The sequence below is a fragment of the Xenopus tropicalis genome, chromosome 5 (genome assembly GCF_000004195.4).
Source record: "Xenopus tropicalis strain Nigerian chromosome 5, UCB_Xtro_10.0, whole genome shotgun sequence".
Lineage (NCBI taxonomy): Eukaryota > Metazoa > Chordata > Amphibia > Anura > Pipidae > Xenopus > Xenopus tropicalis.
This window is the reverse complement of record NC_030681.2, coordinates 79,432,707-79,453,102: the sequence shown is the minus strand read 5'-3', so window position 1 is coordinate 79,453,102 and position 20,396 is coordinate 79,432,707. Positions and strand designations below refer to the sequence as shown.

Here is a 20,396-nt window from a genome sequence, read left to right as displayed (position 1 = left end):
CTGATTCCATACTTAGCCCTGTTTATCTAATCACCTGTTCTCTTCCTGTCCCTCTTCTACCACATACTGCCAAGAAAAGGACAGGAATGAATTGGACGGCAGGGAGAGTACAGGAAGGGATCAGAGGTTTTTAGGGACGGTAGTAAAAGAGTAGGCGTAAACAGGATAGGCTGCCTGTAGGCAGTTTAATAGGGTAAATAATGGGTGTGGGGTAGTGTTAAACAGAGTAGGTTGCCTGAAGGCAGTTTGTTAGGGAAAATGGTAAGTATTTGTATATGAAGTATAATGTTATGTATTTAATTTATGTATTTAATCTTGGAATTCACAATCACAGCAAGCTGGTAGGCACACATTTATACACACTATTTATGGCTTGGCAACAGTTCCCCTTTAAGTCACAAAAAGCACCAGTGCTAATCCACTCCAATCTGCCTGCCATTTGCACATTTTTAGCCCTTCTCCTATGCAAAAAACATAATAAAAATTAAAAACCATGTGTTTGTTAAGGAATCCACAAGACAGCAAAGGAACTTCAAATATATTTTTAACTAATAATAGATTTCTTTCTAAAGACATCAAGGATTTTTTGTTTTTGGTGTTTAAACATTCCTATTGTAAGGGAACTATTAATCTCATAATTTGTTGGTTCATAAAAGTACCCAAAGCCAGAGTACAAGAAGTTACCATTCTGTAATCATGCTAAATCCTCAGAGCAAACACTATAACCCCAAAAGAGAATGGACAGGCACACAGAACACTCAGATCATATCTGACACAACCCAGATCTTTCTCAACTCTTCAAGAAACAAAAAAAGAAAACATATTAACCACAGTTCTTTTGAGGCCTTTTAGAGCACAAAATAAAGAAAAAAAAAAAAAAAACAGAGGGTGTATAATTGATAATGATATGACTTATGTATCAACATTATTTGCATGTGTAAAAAATTTCAGTCTTTATGGATTGTTTGGAACCGATTGATAAATAACTTTTTAAAATGTGATGTTTAAATTTTGCTTTTAAATCATATCATAGAGACATCATAGAGAACTAAATTCTGTGTAAGACTGGAGAACTGGTGAAAGGTCTGAATACTTCTGCAATGGCCTCTATAGTTGGCTGTGTGCATTCAAGCAATGGTCATGGCTGGCATACTGGCCATACACATATAGATCCGTTTATTTGGCAAGGCCACCAAACAAACTGATCACTGCCCAATTTCAGTATCATATTAAGATAAGTATACAAGAAAAAATGCAGAAGAAAGGGGGCCTGTGCAGGCACATGAATACTCTTAACAAGTACATTATAGACAGATAACGGGGGATCTTTTTTTTTTACATAAAAAAAAGAGGCCACCCATTTAGACAGGGTAGGTGGTTCTGCACTTTGAGGGCAGTGAGCAATGCCCTGCCGGGTGATGGCAGATTCTTTTAATGCCTTAGATGATTGATGCTGAGAAGATGCTAAAATTATAACCTAAAAACACTTGAGAATTTCTATATAATTATGTTTACAAATCAATTTTTTCATGGTTTTAAAAAAGATTATTTTCACGATAGTCTCCATTTAATATTTCACTCATTCAAGAACAATATAAACTTTGATAACATCCTAACTTTACTTTTGAATTATTTGACAAGTGTATACCAGACCTTCCTTCAAGTTACTGTACATCATCTTATTTCCTCAAGCATGGAAAATATAATGACATTACTGCAAGACATAGATTTTATTAATGAATACAATGGCATTATCCTCTCCCCATAAAAGGATGCAAGTATCTACAATAAAGACATATGGTTGTCTTTAATATTAGAGAGCCACAAGGCAGTTCTCACAAAAAGAACAAATGAGTTACTTTTTTAATTTTGGAGTACAATGACCCTAATTGTCTGTTGCCAATATGGCCAAAACATAATGGGCGAAACTGGCAATATAGGCTCTGATCTGGAGTTTCAACAGTCATCTGAAACAGCAAATTAGGCAGAAAAGATATCTGACATCTGCCGACTGTTGATATATGTCTAATCTAATATAATCATTGGAAGAAGGCATTTAAACGGTGAACTAAAACTAAAAATCTAAAGAATTAGACTAGAAATGTTGTACATTATGCTTTGGGCTTCTGTACCAGCCCAAGGCAACCACAACCCTTTAGCAGGGAAGATCTGTGCCTCCAAAGATGCCCCCAGTAACTCCACATCTTTTTTTTTCTATTGATTTCCTGCACATGCTCTGTGCTGCTCTCAGTTGAGCTTAGGGACTGATGCACAATATACTGTATATAGGGACGCCATCAAGGGGGTAGAGGGGGTACAGGTTCAGGTTGGAAATCTTTTTTTTTAGGGTGGCCCTGTCGCTGTGCGAACGTTACGCAATTTATGTAAGTTATGCATAAAGTTATGCCGAAACTTATGCAATTTATATAACCCTTTTTATATTTATCTGAGCTCAATCAAAGCCACTTTAATTGATGTCAGGTGTATAGTAACTACTATTTGACTTTAAGAATAAATGGGATTCTCTGATTCTGAATGCAGCCACATCCTTGATTATTAAGGGTGTGCACAATAATGCAAATAGGTTTTTGTATGATTTTTACTTTTCCTTCTTTCACTAAAATGTTTCTGATTTGTTTTCAAATTCTTTGAATAGATGGCAATTTTGCAATAAAGGTGGACTAAGTTCTGACAAGAATCATTTTGGTTACTTTTTGTTTTTTAAAACAAAAACCTGCCATTTTGCAGGGGTGTGTATATTTTTTTTTATCCACTGTACAAGCCCATGACTTGTATATAAGAGTGGTCATGACTGGTCTGTTTTATGGTAATAAAAGTGGTTATTGAAAATATGCCAATGTGAATATTTTATTGTACCTATTTAATATGGGTTTTGTAAACGTAAATACAGTAGAAACTACATTTTACGTTTTTCAGGGGACCAGAAAAAAGTGATGTAAAATCCAGGAAAATGTATTATGCATTATATATTTGTGGGACTACAAAAAACTGTGTAAAATTAGAGAAAACTTAAAATCAGGGAATGTAAAACAGATGTTTCAGTGTAATGTTAATGTGTGTTTCAGTTAGTTAAGAATTTTCAACCTACAGATCAGGACCCAAACAAGGCAGGTCTCTGTGATCCTATATACTATTATATAATGTCTGCTGGAGTTCTTGTACAGTTATCTGTGAAACAACTACTAAGTCCTGCCAACACTTATTTTCTGATAAGCATAATAAATAATCATTTGTGAAAAGGAACATAGTTCATTGTCTAAGAAATGACTGCAATATCTGTCAACGGCTTGCTCCCAGCTGTAGTTATAAACTATTATTTATGAATGTTGTGATAACAGTATGGCAGGCTGCCAGCAAAGCAGAGCTCCAAATGAATATAGTGAAAAGTACACATAAAATATATTCAGCAAAACATTTTCTTTCTACTATATACTACTATACATGGCCACTTGTTTCTCTTCTACTACACTGGGACACTTTTAACTGGAGTGTATTATTCTATATTTGGTTCTTTTTTAATCCCTCGCAACCTCATGTGTTAAGATTTTTGAGCCAAATCTGATCACAGTAGCACAGATTTTAACGGTAGGCAAAGTTCTCATGGCCTATCTGAAATCTCATTTATTCTCTCAACAGTTGTAAGTCAAAGCCACAGATTTATCTCCAAGACATGGACACCTGTGTTTTTATCTAATGTTGCCTCTATTTTTTTCAGTTACAGGTGACATCAGAACGACAAGTTATAATTTGCAGTTTGTGCCACTGTAAAATGACAGACTTGTAGATTATAACAACAATGTTGAACATGCTATTTATAGACACACTGCCCTAATTTATTTCAGAACCCTCTGCACTTCTGGGTACACCCTGCCCCTTTTCAGGCATTTAAACTAGGCTTATCAGTTTGCTATAGGGGATTATTTGGTTGAAATTACACACAATAATATATATCAGATACTGGTAGATTATAGAATATAACCCCATGTTGTTATTATTATCATTATTATTACTTAAAGTAAACAAATGCTTTCAGTAAGTGCGATCGCACTGGCTGCAAGTTACATACCCTTTAACAGAAACATACAGTATATGCTTTATGGCTGCCCTCAACATGTTGATATCGCCACCATCCAAGTGCTGAGAATAGTTACAAACTCTGTAAGGCAGCTAACAACGTCTAGGTAAAAGGCTTTCACTGGTATGGCAGCATCTGTGTAAAAGGCTTTGGCCAGTATGGCAGCACCATATCCATGAACCAGAAAAGACCAACTTAATTGGCAGGGGTGAAATTCTGGAATACCGCTTTTCGTTCTTTTACGTTTACTTGTTTCCGACACATACCATACCATACCATAGTTCCTATACTCCAAAGCCAATTTATAAATCAATAAATTACATTTCTTCCTCTCTGTTGCTGCTAAGCACCATTAAAATACCTTTAAATATTTAATATTTTATTTCAAATCTATTCTAAGAAGCGTATGCCAAATAAAATACAGATATTTTTGTTATCTGACAAACTCCTATAGAGTCCATATATAGTGTCCTATAGTGACCTCTAATTAAGCTCTATAGGAGGACAATGTCTTAAATTAATGATTTTTAAAATAATGCCATTATAATTTACAGAATGAAACACTGAGTCTTTTGGCATGTCTGTGCGTGCTTAGGAAATGGTAATATTTTATATTTCTATACATACAAGCATTTTTAAATGAGATTGCCACACAGTTTGGTTTCTATCATGTCCATTAGAAAGCAAGGCATGTGTTAAATGCTATCTTGTTTAACTCTTGGTCTGTACCCGGGGGAATGGAGACCAACCCCGATTGCATTCAACATTGGTTTCCATACCTTGCCATAAAGCAAAACACCACAAGCCAGACACATGTAAAATGGTTTGATGTATGTGCCCAAAATGTGAAAGCTAAATACTAAATGTGTAAAATACAAATAAAGGTAATGTTTTGATATCTATTTAGTAGTTAATATCGCTCTTAATTTTTTCATGCCTAAATGTATTAAACTTTTTGTTTACTTGGGCACAAACTTGCTGCCATTATCTTATATCCAAACAAAAGAAAGCCTATTTATGGAAAAGCACATCCATGAAAAAAATATCTGTTCCATAGTTACTTCAAAGATATTATTTACACAAAGAACTGTCTCAGCTCCTTTATGGTCTTACTTTCTAGGTCAATCTAGAAAGTATCACACCAATGATATAACTTCTCTAATCATAGCATATTAGGCCAGGCACTGAAAACAAAAGGACCATGTGGAAGTTCTTTAAAAAGAAGATGGAAGAAACAACCTCCCATCATTCTGTAACTCACACCAGCCAGTAGAGTAAAAAGGGGCAGAAGTAAAGCTGAGTATATAACTATAGAGTTACCAGAAAAGCTGACTCACTGGCAGGATGTGACGGATTTGCAGGATTAAGCTACATAGGCATAAGAGAGAGTGCATAATATGACACCTTTTACAATATATTTTTAATTAGGCTGCTGCATTATTTATGTCAGAGTGATTCAAAGTCTTTTATACTACTTTTAATTTAATAAAAAAAGACTCACACTGTAACTGTAGTTTGACAAGTAGCAAATCAACATAGTACTATGGCAAGCAAATGTCACTGATGTAAAATACAGCACACTCATTCATTATAGAGGTTTCTGGATAATAGGTTTACAGACAATAGATCCTATGCTTATATTACAAAAGGATAGCATGCAAACCTTAATCAGGGTGAAATTAAAGTGACACTTCTGTAAAGACACATGGAGGGGGCATAACGGTTATCCATGCATAACTGAAAACTGTTGGCTATGCATAACTGAAAACATTGTAAGGATAATGGATATTAGTAAACACACAGTTTTGATTGTATTCCCCTGCCATAATACCTATCTGCTGCTAAGTGCTGTTGTCATTTGCAATTTTGTTTTGGGGTGAGTTTTTACCATTTAGGCTCAAACATTACAAAATTACTTTCACAATTACAATTCTAACATTTTATTAACACAGAAAAATTAAAATTTTGGGGGGATATATTCACCAGTTTCGAATCAGACATGTAAAAGGATAATCTGCTACAACAGTGGCCTCTTCTGGCCAGAAGAATTTCAATGGTAAGACAAAAGTGCAACGGATCTCTGACTATGAAGTCAGATACAGTACCACAAATATACTATAAAAGATTAACAGATGTACACACTATACTACAAGCTACTGTATATATATATATATAAATTAATATCAATAATAAATGTTAATGGTGCAACTGACTTTTGCAACTCTCCAATATGCATAACTTCAGATTTATTAGTAAATCAGTTGCTATTGAAAGCACCTGTCTGTCCTGATATTCCACAATAATAGTTCTAACATCACAGTGCCACATTTTGTTGTGATATAACCTGGAACTAAATTAATTTTATTGGGATTCATACAATTTCTTTTTCACAACATACATACTTTACACTTTGACAATACAACATATTTGTTACTGTGAAACCTTTACTAAAGGTACTAAAAAGGTACTAAGTAAAAAACAAACATTGCTGGCTGAGTAAGTATTTACCCTGAGACAGTACCATATAGATATAGCCATATAAAGGAATTACAGCTGCATGTCTACCTACAGAGAAATTAAGATGGTAGACATGGGGTGAGGAATATTGTGCTGATTAGATCATTTGGTCCTAGGTCCAAAGGATTGAATGAAAATGACGGGCATATGAGCCGTCAGACTTAGGACAGCATCAATGAGCCGATGCAGTCCCCGATCTGAGAAAAATCAAACCTGTCCCATGGACACCTGCCCGATTTTTGCCATATATCGATCAGGGAGGTCCCTCAGTTGTCCCTATACACAGGCAGATAAGCTGCCAAATCAGTCTAAAGGACTTGAATTGACAGTTTAAATCTGCCTGTGTATGGCTAACTTAGGGCAGAGGCAATATAATTCCGTGTGGATGCTTTTTGTCGAGAAACCCTGGGCACCCAGCAGGAAGAATGGATGATGCCAAGAAACTGAATGTTGGGGAAAAATTAATCTTCAGCAAAACAATGATCCCAAATACAAGTCAAATGTAACAATGGAGTGGCTCAAATACAAAAATACATTTGCCCTGCAACCTCAAGCTTAACTGCAAATACTATGCCACATTCAAATGTCTGCTTTTTTGTCAAAAAATACTTTTCCCCAGTGAAGTGTCAAATATGTTGTATAACTGGAATGTACACATTTCAATAATATGTCTCACAGGGAACAAAACTCACATGTTTAATGGTGATCCGACAAATATATCCTTCCTGCACTTGGGCCCTATACAATTGCAGCATTAAAGGAAAATTTCTAACTCCCCACAATAGATACTATCTGAGCCCTTCACTGTTGGTATACGTTAGATTCCCAATCCTAACTGTAATGGTGCCAGTATAACTGGTGATAAAATATTTCAATCCTATATACTAACCAAGGCACACAAAACACTAAAATCTATATTATCCGAATCCAATTAACCTCCGTGTATGGAATGTGCAGCTCTTACTTTGTATAGTAACAAAGCTGCAAGTGGTATCCCAAATTGCTAAAATAAAATGACTTGATGATAATCTGTTATATCATACTACCAGCAGCCCTATCCCATACCAGGTTAGAACAGCCAGTAAATGCAATTATAAAAAAAACCAAAAAACAATACATTTAATTTTCAATTTAAAATCATGACCCTAATCTAGAAGAACTGCACAAAAAGCATGTTATTTTTTTTATTTTCACACATTTTTATTTCCTTTAAACATTGTTATTAGCCTGCTGTTTTATCAATATTGGATACTCTATGCTAAAGATCAATGGATTGCAATTATCTTTTTCGTAAAGATAGCTATTAAGCTTGCATACATCTGTTTGTTTCCTTTGTTTAAACTGCAGTGAATTGTTGTGTCTAGACAGCATGTTGGTCTTCATCACAAACTTTCAAGACAATTTTCCTTGTTTCGCTTGGGAAATGGCTCATGTCCTCCTCACATCCTTACACTGAACTAGCTTTTTCAGATGGTCCCTGTGATCTAATTTGCTGCTTCCCTGCTTACTGTGATTCATCCCAGTTCTTGGTAGTTTGTCGTAAAAGGAACTTGACAACAGCAACGTAGGATGCTTAATTCAATGCAAATTTCACTGTAAACTCTTCAAAGGAAATATTACAAATAAGCATTAAAAATTTACTGATAAAGATTTCACTGAGCCTCGAGAAAACTATATGACTAATACATTGCTACACAGCTGCCTGCATCTTTGAACTGCAACCATGGGCTGTCTAATATGGGGAACAGGTACAATCTCACTTTTGTGTGGCTTGCTCCTAAAACAGATATAATATAAATATATATAATATATAAATACTTTATGTTATTTTAGCAAATTATTTTAATAGCCTCTTAAGCTAAAGACAAATTCCAAGCTGAAAAAGCAGTACTTTAATAGAATGCTGCAGCAAAACATATGGAACAGAAACTAATGCATGAGTGCAAAATGAAGACAGGTTTTTCAAAAGATGAAAAAAAAACAACTATTTCAGAAGATTGCTGTGTGATTTTATATCTAGATATAGCAAGTTATGGCAAAACAAATGACTTGTTCTTTTATTATACCCCAGAATTTAAATGTTTGCATTTCAAAAGTTTTCATAAACCCAGTTGGCCCCTATATGTATGTATGTATGTATGTATATCTTTATTTATAAAGCGCTACTTATGTATGCAGCGCTGTACAGTAGAATCTAGTGCACCACAATATATAGGCACTATACAAACAGAAACCCAGCATAAAAGCAGTGTGTGGAATTCATGGAACCTGCTTATCCCAATCTACTAGTTTGATTAGGGTAATAAAACACCAAAGTCACCAATGTAACATTTATTCAGTGGTTCACAGTAAAATGATAAGAAGGGATAAGAACTGAAATCTGTGCCTTGGCCCTACAAATCTTTTGTTGAATTATAAACCTGCCAAGTCCTATGGTAACATATTATCAAGCAAAGCAAAACTGGAGACAAATAGGATTTTTTAGACTGATACTTATTGCTCATCTATCAGTCAAATCAGTTTGACTGATACACATATATATTCCATAGGACAGGGTTAGTAATGGAATGAAATTACTGCACAAGAGAAAGCATATTTATAAAAAGGGCAAATCTGTAATTGCTTGCTACAGGTTGCTAAACTAGTGCAGATTTTTCAGTGTTAATAAATAAGCCACTGTATTTTAGGGGTCACTTCACTAAGCTATACAGCTAGAATAATTACAGGAGAAGTAAAGTTACAAACATATAAATATGCAGATGTATAACAAATAATGCTAGTACTTACACCTTTCTACCTAACTCCCACTGGAATAATATGTATTTTAGAATAAGAGGTACCTAATTCTTTACATCTTAAAGTATTATCAACTATCACCATGTAGTCTATCTAGTAAGGTTGTTTAGTAAGAATTCCAAACTTCTTATGCCTAGATATTAAAGGACAACAACAATTTATTTTTCACTTTACAACCCCAGCTGTCAGCAGCCTGATTACAATTAATGCTTTTCTGTGGCATTTTAAAAACAATTTCACGTAAGTTATGTATAACATTTCTGTGGACTGCAATATCTAATGTATCAGTGACTTCTTGTGCTCAATGCTTACACCAGACTAAAATCAGTTACATGTTTGTATAAGGGGTCTTAAAATCCCTGCAATTCACTAATTAGCCCAAGGGCTGAAAAATAAATTGAAGTGTGATTTACCTACACATTGCAACATCCGAACTTTATTAATTTGCTCTTTTGGCCAAAGGGCTGAATAAATCCACCTCAAAAGAAGAGGAAGGGTGGTGAAGCCCCAGTCACTTTCAGGCACACCGATAACCCCACATACATACACACCTGCCAGTGAAAGGTACTGGCATACTAATGTAATGCCCTGACACATGAATGTGGTTCAAAGGGTTTATTGGCAGTAAATTAAATGTTGCTTCCCATGGGGCAACTACACAGAATAACCATTGAGCAACTTGTCGGATATCAGTTTAACCATGCACCCACATGACTCCCACGCCATATGTCATATTTCAGAGCTAGACAAAGCAACCACTCTGAGAAGAGCTTGTTTACATATCAATGTTTCTCTCATGCTGTCTTACAACCCTTGGATATACAGATCCTACAAATATTCAGTTCTAGCTAAAACATTACAAAATAGGAAGCACTTAAATTTCAACTTCAGAGGCTTATAAGAAAAAATGCAGCAATTTATAAAAAATGAGGAAGCGGATCTATTCTAGTAGAAGGAAGTCTATATATAGTTTGTTTTTTTAAGCAGGATGGCCATAATTTTGGTGGGCATGAGTAACATTTTTACAGAGAAGCTTCTAATGGTAGCACATTTCCAAAACAGCTTTTTCTTCCCTAGCACTATCATTCCAATTTATCAACTTCCCCAAAAATCATAAAATTAACTGGGGTTTTCAATTAGTCACCCACATGTTTCCAAGAAGCATGATGATGAACAAATGTAAAGAGAATTCAGATATAAATGTACCTGCATCTAATGTAAATAGGTAACCTTGTTCTAATCACACTATTTAAGGTTCTGCAGTGGCTTGGTTCTAAGTTGTCATTTGGTTAAATGGGCCTGTCACCCAGACACAAAAAGATGTGCAGGTATGGGATCCGTTATTCGTAAACCCGTTATCCAGAAAGATCTGAATTGCGGAAAGCCTGTCTCCCATAGACTCCATTTTAATCAAATAATTTAGATTTTTAAAATTTATTTTCTTTTTCTCTGTAATATTAAAACAGACCCTTGTACTTAATCCCAACTAAGATATAGTTAATCATTATTGGAGGCAAAACTCCTATTGGTTTTATTTATTGTTTTATTGATTTTTTAGTAAACTTAAGAAATGGGCATCCAAATTACAGATAGACCCCTTATCCAGAATACCCTTGGTACCAAGCATTCTGGATAACAGGTCCTATACCTGTATTAAAATTAAGCATTAAACCCAAATTATTTTTTTTATGAAACCATCCATACCTTTTATAAAGGTTTTTAATAATCTCAGCTATAAATCATATATTGTCTGCCCGAGGCCTGAGGCAGGTGAGGCAGGCAATTACTTTCACTTTCTATCCAGCACTTCCTAGATGTCCCGGCTCTCCTCACATTTCCCCTCCTTCCTCACCCTATATAATTGTGTAGTCAGTACATGTGCATGGGCATCAGATGCCCGATTCTGGCACATAACACATGCCAAACTTGCCTGAAAGGACAAGGAAAGGTTAATATAAATTAAAAGTAAGTCTAAAGGCATTCTTTTGTACTTACTGCATATCTAAATTCCCAGATCCCTGCTTGCTTCTCTGAGATATGGTGCTGGCAGCCTTCAGCAGTGTGAAGACTACAGTGATATCACTGAAATCTCTCTCCCCTCCCTGTAGGCTGCCAGCAGCAGCCTTCAGTAGTAATGCACATGTGCGTAACTTGATCCTGTCTGCAGTATGAAGCAAGGAGGGAAAGGAAGGGAGAAAACCTTTTTAAAGATGGCTGCCTGTTCAAGAAAACAGATAGAAAATGTGAAGTAAGTGTGAAATATTTGATTAGGTGAGCCAAAAGTGTGGCATTTTTACTAAACAATAGGAGAACTATTGGGCAGTATATTGACTTAAATTTTGACTTGCATTCTCCTTTAATTACAGTGTTCACTAAATGTCACCCACCTGCTTGCTGTGATTGTTAATCTCAAGACTGAAGAAATAAGATTTATATAATTTGTCGCATGCATTCAAATCTCAGCCACCAAAGCTAACAAATTTTTCCGTGTGTCATTACCCTTAGGGAGCCATACAGGGGCACAAATATGTTTAGTCCTTTCCCATCAGCAATATTTCAGGAAACTGCACTATTCAGAAAACGAAGCACCATGCATGCTTTCCTACTGGCGATTCACTTCACTGCTTATAGTTAATTTAGTAAATGAAAAGTAGTAACAACTACTGCAGAAATCAGTGTGTTAACAACCACATATTTGCAAAGTTAACGACCAGTTACATTTTATCTTAGGGACAGCAACAAGAGGTCCTCTGCACTCACCCATTATCAACAGGTGTTTTTTCCTTTTGAATGCTGCTCCTTTTCTTCTCCAAAAACCTAGTGATTGTGGCCAAAGAGTTATAATTTTACTTCCTTAGCCCACAGCAGTTCTTTTCAAAAGGCTTCTGGCTTGTTTAGATGATATTTTGCATTCCTCACACTGTGATGTTTGTGATACCATGGTACAATGCAATACCAATCCTGTTTCAGCCAAAGCTTCCTGCAGTTCCTTTGTAGTTATATGTGGGTTTGCCTTTCTGGCCAGCATATAATCAGTGCTCTCAAAGTAATTTTAGTCTTAGAAATCTTGCATTGAGACATTATAGACCGTAACATTTTATAGTATTCCCTTGATTTATAGGCATCAGATATGGTAAGGTCCCATGAGGCAGATTAACAATCTGCTGGTACACTTGAAAAATCTTCTAATTGTGCCTGCAACCCAGAAGCATTGAATCCGCCCAGGTGCAGGCACACACTGCCAATATCCATCAACTAACACGAGACTTGCCGTTTGTTGGCAGATATTGGCTGAGTGTACCTGCACCTGGGCAGATTTAATGCTTCCGAGTGCAGGCAAAATTAGAAGATTTTGCAAGTGTACCGTTGGACTGTCTCCAACCTGTGCTTATATGCAGGCTGACAATCCGCCTTGTGAGGCCTTACCCTTGGGTTCATTTTCAAATCCTTGTTCTTTTGCAACAGTCAACAGTTGACAACTCCTTGCGAAAAATGGCGTTTATCACTGGACAAGCTAAAGGGTGTCGATATTTTTGCACTTTGCACATTTATATTTTAACACACTATTCTTTGCAGTAGCTGTTCACTAATTTCCACTTACAAAATTAACTAAATATGTCATGTGGTATGGGTTACCCAACCTTTTGCATTCAACTGTATTTAGTTTTGATTGTTCAGATACCATTTAATCCCATCTCAAGGAAATCCATCAGGTCAGATTTTCTGTGGATATTGAGATCCAATGGCAGTCTGCTGAAGTTTAAGTTCTATCATCTAAAATTTACAAACTAAAAATGTAGTCTTTTATAATTGGTTGGCTGTTTTAAACTGCATCTTCTTAAGATGAAATTCTGGAATCATTGGCATTATGGCCAAAAATGACTACAAATATTTCCCCTGCAATCAAAAAGTTGTAAAAAGGTGCCTAGGATTAATACCTAAACAGACAGCATAGGGGGATGTCAAAAAGTTATGTCATCCAGTTACTTCTTTATCCACTTAATATTCACCCCAAATAAAACACTACTTTTACCACATGGTTTAAGGCAGCAAACCCATGCTTGCAAACCCATGCTTTAAAGCATAAACGTAGTACAGAGAAGGCTACAAGATGATGGCCTGGATGACTAATTCTGTCTGTGATTGCAACCTCGCTTGCACACCCATGCTTTAAAGCATAAATGTAGCACAGAGAGGGCTAAAAGATGATGGCCTGGATGAATAATTCTGTCTGTGATTATGATCACAAACAAGTTTTTCGCCCATCTGACAAATAAATTTTTCCGACAGACTAATAAACCCCAAACATGTGGCAGGCATAGCTTTGTTAATCAACTCCTGTACTTCTGGATTACATTCATAGACACTTCCTATACATTTGGTGTATTCCTAGACAATGATGTCATATCCTATTTCTCCATTGTTCTAGTCTTCTAATATCTGTGCACAATATATTCAGAGACTGATGATATTTTTTAGGTACTTTCCAATATAACAAATTGCTGTTTCCATCAACAAGCTTTCAAGTCAGATCCAAAGTTCTTCATATCCTTCGAAAAAGTACACAAGCAGTGAACTCTCCCTTTCAAAGTAAACCTTCATCCATTTATAGCAAGAAATAGCTGTTAAATTTAATGGAAGGCTCTTTTGTGGTTCCCTGAAATTAGATATATCCCTACAAAATGCACTGCCATAGGGTTTTGTTTTATTACTCAAAGTAAGTCTTAATTTTCAACATGGCTCTTTTGATAATATTGTATGATCTAATTTTTCTCCTGAAAGGTAGTAAAATTACTCAAATGTTATAGTTATATATTTGAACCTTTGACTGCTAATGAAACCTAGCATATCTAGTAACATCAAAACTGAGAAAGTTACAAGAAGCCACCTGGGTATACAAAAACAAATCAAACAATTCCATTAGCAACAATTACAAGCTGAACTGTAAAATACTAACTGCTAGTGAAAACTGTTTATCTTTAATACAGAAAATAGAAAAAATAATATGCAATACTGTATTTAAACTTTTAATTAAAATAAAGCTTCCTTTGTTTACAACAGTCACTAACATAATCAGAATCTAGTTCTGTCACTTAAAGAAACACAATATTCCCAACATGTACATTTAGAAGTGTTTTAGCTACAGTAACCAGGGCCTTCTGCGACCACTCAACTTGTTGAATCTGTATGTACTCTCAGTAATGGATGTTTACAAGGCCATATGCATGCAGGTTATCCTTATGAATGGGACCACTTAAGGTGGGCATACATGGGCGCACTTGAGCTGCCCGGCAGCTTACTATCCGTTTATGGGCACCAAAATGGGCCCCCCAGGCAGATCTTTCTGTTGCATCAGGGATTAATCTCCCCATATGCCCCTGCATAAAAGATGCAATTTTAGAGAAGCCCAGAATCTAATTTTTACAGCAACAGCTTGAGCACAGGGCTCTACTGTGAAGACAAATTATAAATTTGACAAACAGGAGACCTGCTGTGTACTGCAACCAGGTTGAATAGCAGTGTGTTAATCTCAAAAAAGACTTTAGGGCTTCTGTATAGCACCTGGTCTATTAGGATAAACAAAGGGCCAAAGCCAAATAAAGTGAGGACATGCCACAGGTATTAACTTAGTTTTTAAATCCTTGCAACATCCAATGTCATTGTCTCCATGTTTTTCATGTTTCAGCGGGACAGTCCCGATATTTATAGCACTGCCCGCTGTCCCGGATTCATTGTTAGATGTCCCGCTTCTCAGCATTGCCATTTAATTAATTGCTGTGCCTTCCCTGCTCTGGGGAAAAAAAGCCTGTCCCCTTAACTCTTGAATCTCCCCTGCTACCTCAAGCTCACAGGTTTACCTTGATGTTTAATTGTCCTGGGAGGAGCATGTGTGACAGGCATGTGTCAACTATCGGCATTGGCGCGCATTCCTCTCCTTGCTCCTGCTCACCAGGTCAGGGGCTAGGAGCGCGCTCTGTCTTTTATCAGGCAGAAGAGGCTGTTGTCTTTATTTGTGTGCTGGACAGTTTCACCTTTCAACTCCTAACATTTATCTCTCACTCCTGGGAATCTCTGGCAGAGCACAGCATGCAGGAGAATAGAAGACAGAGGTATCGCTGATCCGTTCATAAAATATAGCAGACAGTTAAAAGGGGCCCTTATAAGTTTGGGAACCTTAGGCTGGCCTTGTTAATATGGCTAGAAATTCTAGTGGTACATTAATATTGTTTTGCTTTCAACTGATTAAGAATGGAAAAAAATAACATAGATTTAAGTACCACTGGAAATGGCCCTGTTTATAACTTTGGAAAATGCACAGAACTGTTGGCATGTCTGAAGTGGATTCATTTAGTAATTTTACTGGCATGTCTGGGGTTAATATGCCCTTTATCAATTTAATGTAGTCATACTGGCACCTTTGAAGTTAATATGTCCTTTATTCTTTTTATTTTGTGATTATACTGGCACATCTGGAGCATGTAAAGTGGGTGTGGCATGTGGGGGCTTGGTCACAAAGCAGGCGTGGCCAAAACATTTTTGCCGCACTACCCGCGCCACATATTTTTGTCCCTCTTCCTCTTAATGAAATGTTGGGAGGTATGTTAGAGGTATACTCTTCTGATGTTGAAGGCCATGGTTTTGGTGGGGATAAGCTAGATGGGGCATTTCCCTCCCTGGAGAGCTTGCTAGCTAGCAGTTTACTGATGTATACACTTTTTTGTCACAGTTATCCTAAAAAAATGCCAGCGATTGAAATTTCTGGGGAAATTAAATACTAAGCTCATTTATATCTTGAGGTCTTCTGTAAATAATGAATTCCACATTAATTTGTACCTCTGATGGCTCTATACACATTATGTATTAGGTTGTGCATCTGATTTTCAGAGTGGTCCTGCAAGAAGTTTCAAAATGTAGACATTAATGCTTTACTATTTAAACCTTCTCATTAACACAGTGAAGTACTGTATTTAAAGTCTTTGTGCTTATAGTTCTTTGAGAACTTAATGCTTAAATTGTTTTAATGTCCCTGATTACCAGGATTACGTTATATTTCTCTGGTACCTCATAAAATGTAAATTCTTTTTGCATTGAGCCATCTGAGAACTGGAAATGCAGACAGTGAGGTGAAAGGTGTCTGGCTTTTTCTGTGCAATTCAAGTATTTTGCAGAAGTCATATGCATTTTGTGAGCACAATATTCTGCAGCAGCATTTCCACAAAATTTGATTGATGCTCTGGCAGGCAGCACCCGCAGCCCCTCTGGGAGTTCATCACACAAGCAGGCAGCCTTCCTGCCCTGTGCCCTGCTCTGAGTGTGAACCCACTTCACTTTGAGTCCCCAACCTTACCCTTGCTGTGTAATCCCACAGCCCTTTTATTTGCTGCTTACCTGCAGGCTAGTCAGGCAGCTACCTACAGCTGGCCAACTGAAAATACTAAATGGAGTACAGAATGGAGGACCTATCCTACTCGCCCTCCATTTACTTGTCATTTATCCGGCTTTTCCTAAGCTGCTAACATGAAAACAGCATTAGCTGCTGCAAACCAGACATTTTTCCTGGTACGAATTGTATCCCACCTTTAACACTGGTGGAAAATACACCAAACAGTTGCATCTCTCACAGCCCTTAAGCCTGCCTCCAGCCTACTGTGTCTTTTGCTATTTTTCACCACAAGACAGTTGTGCAAAATGTCAAGAAAAACACTGTACTTTAAGGACTTCCATGTCCATTAAACTATAATGGAGCAGTTTCAAAAAAAGTTTAAGTACAGTGACAGCACACAAATAAATATTGGCTGAACTGTAACAATGATTTGTGTGGGTCACCTAAAAACTGGATGATTAGGCTAGACAACCTGTAGTGCAGTTGCACCGAAGATGATGGGTGAAGCTGAAAAACAAAGTTAAATGATCTGTTGTGTGCATTGGGCCATCAAATGACCTGTCATACAAAGTGGCCTTGTAAATATCATTAGCATATTGGGGGCCATAAAAATCTCCTGCAGGGCCATTTGCCTCTAGTTCTACAATCCTAAACAAAGTGATTCGACCTAAGTATTATCTGTTAAATATGAGGAACTCAACCACTGTGTGCAAGGATTCCTATAGCTGTTTTCAGGCACAGTGGCAAAGTATAAAAATCTCCTAGCTTGACTGTAGAGAAAAACAGTATATATTTTTTCTGCCCATCAATCTCTCTCTTACGTTTACAGAGCAAAATGACTATTACTATCAGTACTGCAGGTCTACAAAGCCAATAAGACCAGCTGCTAAATTTTCATGTACTAACTTATGAAGCTGTAATTTCCGTTCCCAATAAATCAGTAGTTTCAAGATGAATACCAATGTCTAACCTAATAGTTTGGATCAGACATACATAGTAAGAAGACAGCTGAAGAATGCAGTCTTCATGCTCTTTCTATACACGCAGGGACTCCTCGTATAAAGTACTTGCAATGACAAAACATGATGAAATGTTGTTCTGTGTGACAATTTTTTAAGGCACTTCACATAGACGCGTTAACAAATAGTGCAAATATTTGAGGAATGTTGTTAACAAAAATGTACACAAAAGCAATTTCACGTTGATAAGTCATGGTATATCAGTTATCTTCAAACTCTCTCTGTACACAAGTATCCCATCCATTTCCACAGCATAATTCACATTTTTAAAAATGATTTTCTTTTTCTCTGTAATAATAAAACAGTACCTTGTACTTGATTCAAACTAAGATAAAATTAATCCTTATTAAGTCAAAACAATCCTATTGGGTTTAATTACTGTTTAAATTATTTTTTAGCAGATTTAAGGTAGGAGATCCAAATTACAAAAAGAGCCCTTATCCGAAAAATCCCAGGTCCCAAGCATTCTGGATAACTGGTCCCATACCTGTACACCATATGTTTTGGCCTTCTGTACCAGGTCAAAGTATCCAAAGCCCTTAAACAGTGGTTATCATTAACTCCAAAGATACCTCAAAAAGATAACTCCAAAGATACTCCAAAAATTCCCTTTCTTCCTGTTCAACTGATTCACAGCAAATAATCTCGGCTGCTGTCAGTAACATGCATTTAGGGACCAAATCACAATATACAGTACAGTGAATATTCACCAGAGTAATTCTGAATTCAATTCACTTTCATTTTGGCCACTTGACCATTTTAACTGAAGACCAATCCATTTATCTGTCACTTTGCACTAACTATTCTGCTTGCTGGTGTCCAAATTCAAGATATTTTTACATATCCACTTAACAGTACAGCTGTGCACTTTTTTGTGTTGAGTAAAAAAAAAAACAACATGCAGAAAAAAAATCATACAAATACACAGGTAAATTAATAAGGATATTTAGTAAACTCTATATAAGAGATAATCAATAAAAGAATCTAAGTTTGTAAATGAGCACTTTGTATCTAAGCATATTTAATTGCATTTGTTTTTAGGCTCTGTACTCACTGCTGAATTTTCAAGCAATAAGGCAAATATGGATACGGCAATTACAATGCTATTAAACGGCAGGGATTTTATAGTTTTTTGTCACCAGCCCTAGAGCATGATTCACACAGGTGCCATGTGCCATTGCCCTAAATTAAAGAATTATCAAGCCTGAAAAAAGTATCATGGGGACTCAGAATAAAAAATATCAACATTGAAATAGAATTAAAATAATTAATTAAAACAATGGTAAATTTATAATGAAAAAGATGAACAAGCAGCAAGAAATGAGCACACACTTTATCAATGTAACACTGGCAATGTAACAAATATAGAACATTTGTCAGACTGACTCTAGTACTCTGTTTTCTTTACCTGATATATTCTAAATGGTATATATCGAAATCCACCATCTTCTGGGGGGACTTCCATAAGTTTTCGGTTTATGGCCCAAAACTGTTCAAACTTATCTAAAAATAAAAATAAATATTATTAAAAAATACATCTGGTTAAACAGAAGCATTTAAAGTGACAAATCTCTCCTATTAGCTAGAAGTACTCTGTCTGCGCACTCTTTTCTTACCTAGTCATTATTGTCATGGCTTAACATTAAGTTCTGAAATTTGTTAATAAAAACATGTTGGAGACTATTGATGACTGATAAAACATGGGGCAACAGATTTTGTTTTCATCTTTCTTTTGTGCACTTGTGTGCAGCATATCTAAATGCCACTGTATTTGAAAGATACTGACACCATTTCAAAAAATTATTTTGATTTACTCACAAACAGCAAAGTCTGGGCTTGATCCTGATTTCCTGGGTATAACAATTTTAAAAACAATGAATTTTAGGTTGTAAAGACTCAGTAACACCACAAAATAAAAGTATCTAAAATATAATGTGCTGTTGCCACACATTGGTAAAACTGGTGCGTTTGCTTCAGTAACACTATTATAGTTTATATAAAGAAGCTCCTGTGTAGCCATGGGGGCAGCCATTTAATCTGAAAAAAAGCAAAAGGTTAAATAGCCGATAAACTGTAGAATCCCTTTTGTCTTTTATACAATGTATCCGTTATCTGTTATATAACCTGTGCTTTCTCTCCATTTTTCACCTTTGAATACCTGCCCCCCCTGGCTACATGGCAATTTATTTGCATCAACTATAGTGGTATTTTTAAAAGTAAATACACCCATTTTACCAGTGCATGCAAAAGTACATTATATCTGAATTTAAAACATTTTTCATTTTTAGGTGTTACTATTCCTTTAAGAAAAAGGATAGCTGCTGCTTATACAAGGAAACCCAGCTAGAAACTCAGCTTGCACCACCTCTGACTGACTGTCAGTGTGGATGCTTAGGTCTGTATCTCTAAAAATTACCCATTTTGAAAATAAAGTGTCACCTCCAGTTAACTGTAAATTTGGGTGACAATCAAATAATTTTGAAATGGTGCCAATATCCATTTTAAGACAATAGTCATTCAGTGTTCATCTTGTAATTTCATCATTTGCAGGGTGTGTTTCAAGTCAAAATCAGCCCAGAACAAT

General features: G+C 36.1%; 1 protein-coding gene across 8 annotated transcripts in view; it reads right to left on the bottom strand.

Moving 5' to 3' along the window:
- atg5 (autophagy related 5) overlaps positions 1-20,396 on the bottom strand; it is a 199,050-nt gene that overhangs the window by 129,308 nt on the left and 49,346 nt on the right. For all 8 annotated transcript variants that reach the window (XM_012963001.3, XM_031901703.1, XM_012963004.3 and 5 more), the window contains 1 exon segment: positions 19,221-19,315. In XM_012963001.3, the coding sequence (XP_012818455.1) occupies positions 19,221-19,315 (95 nt within the window).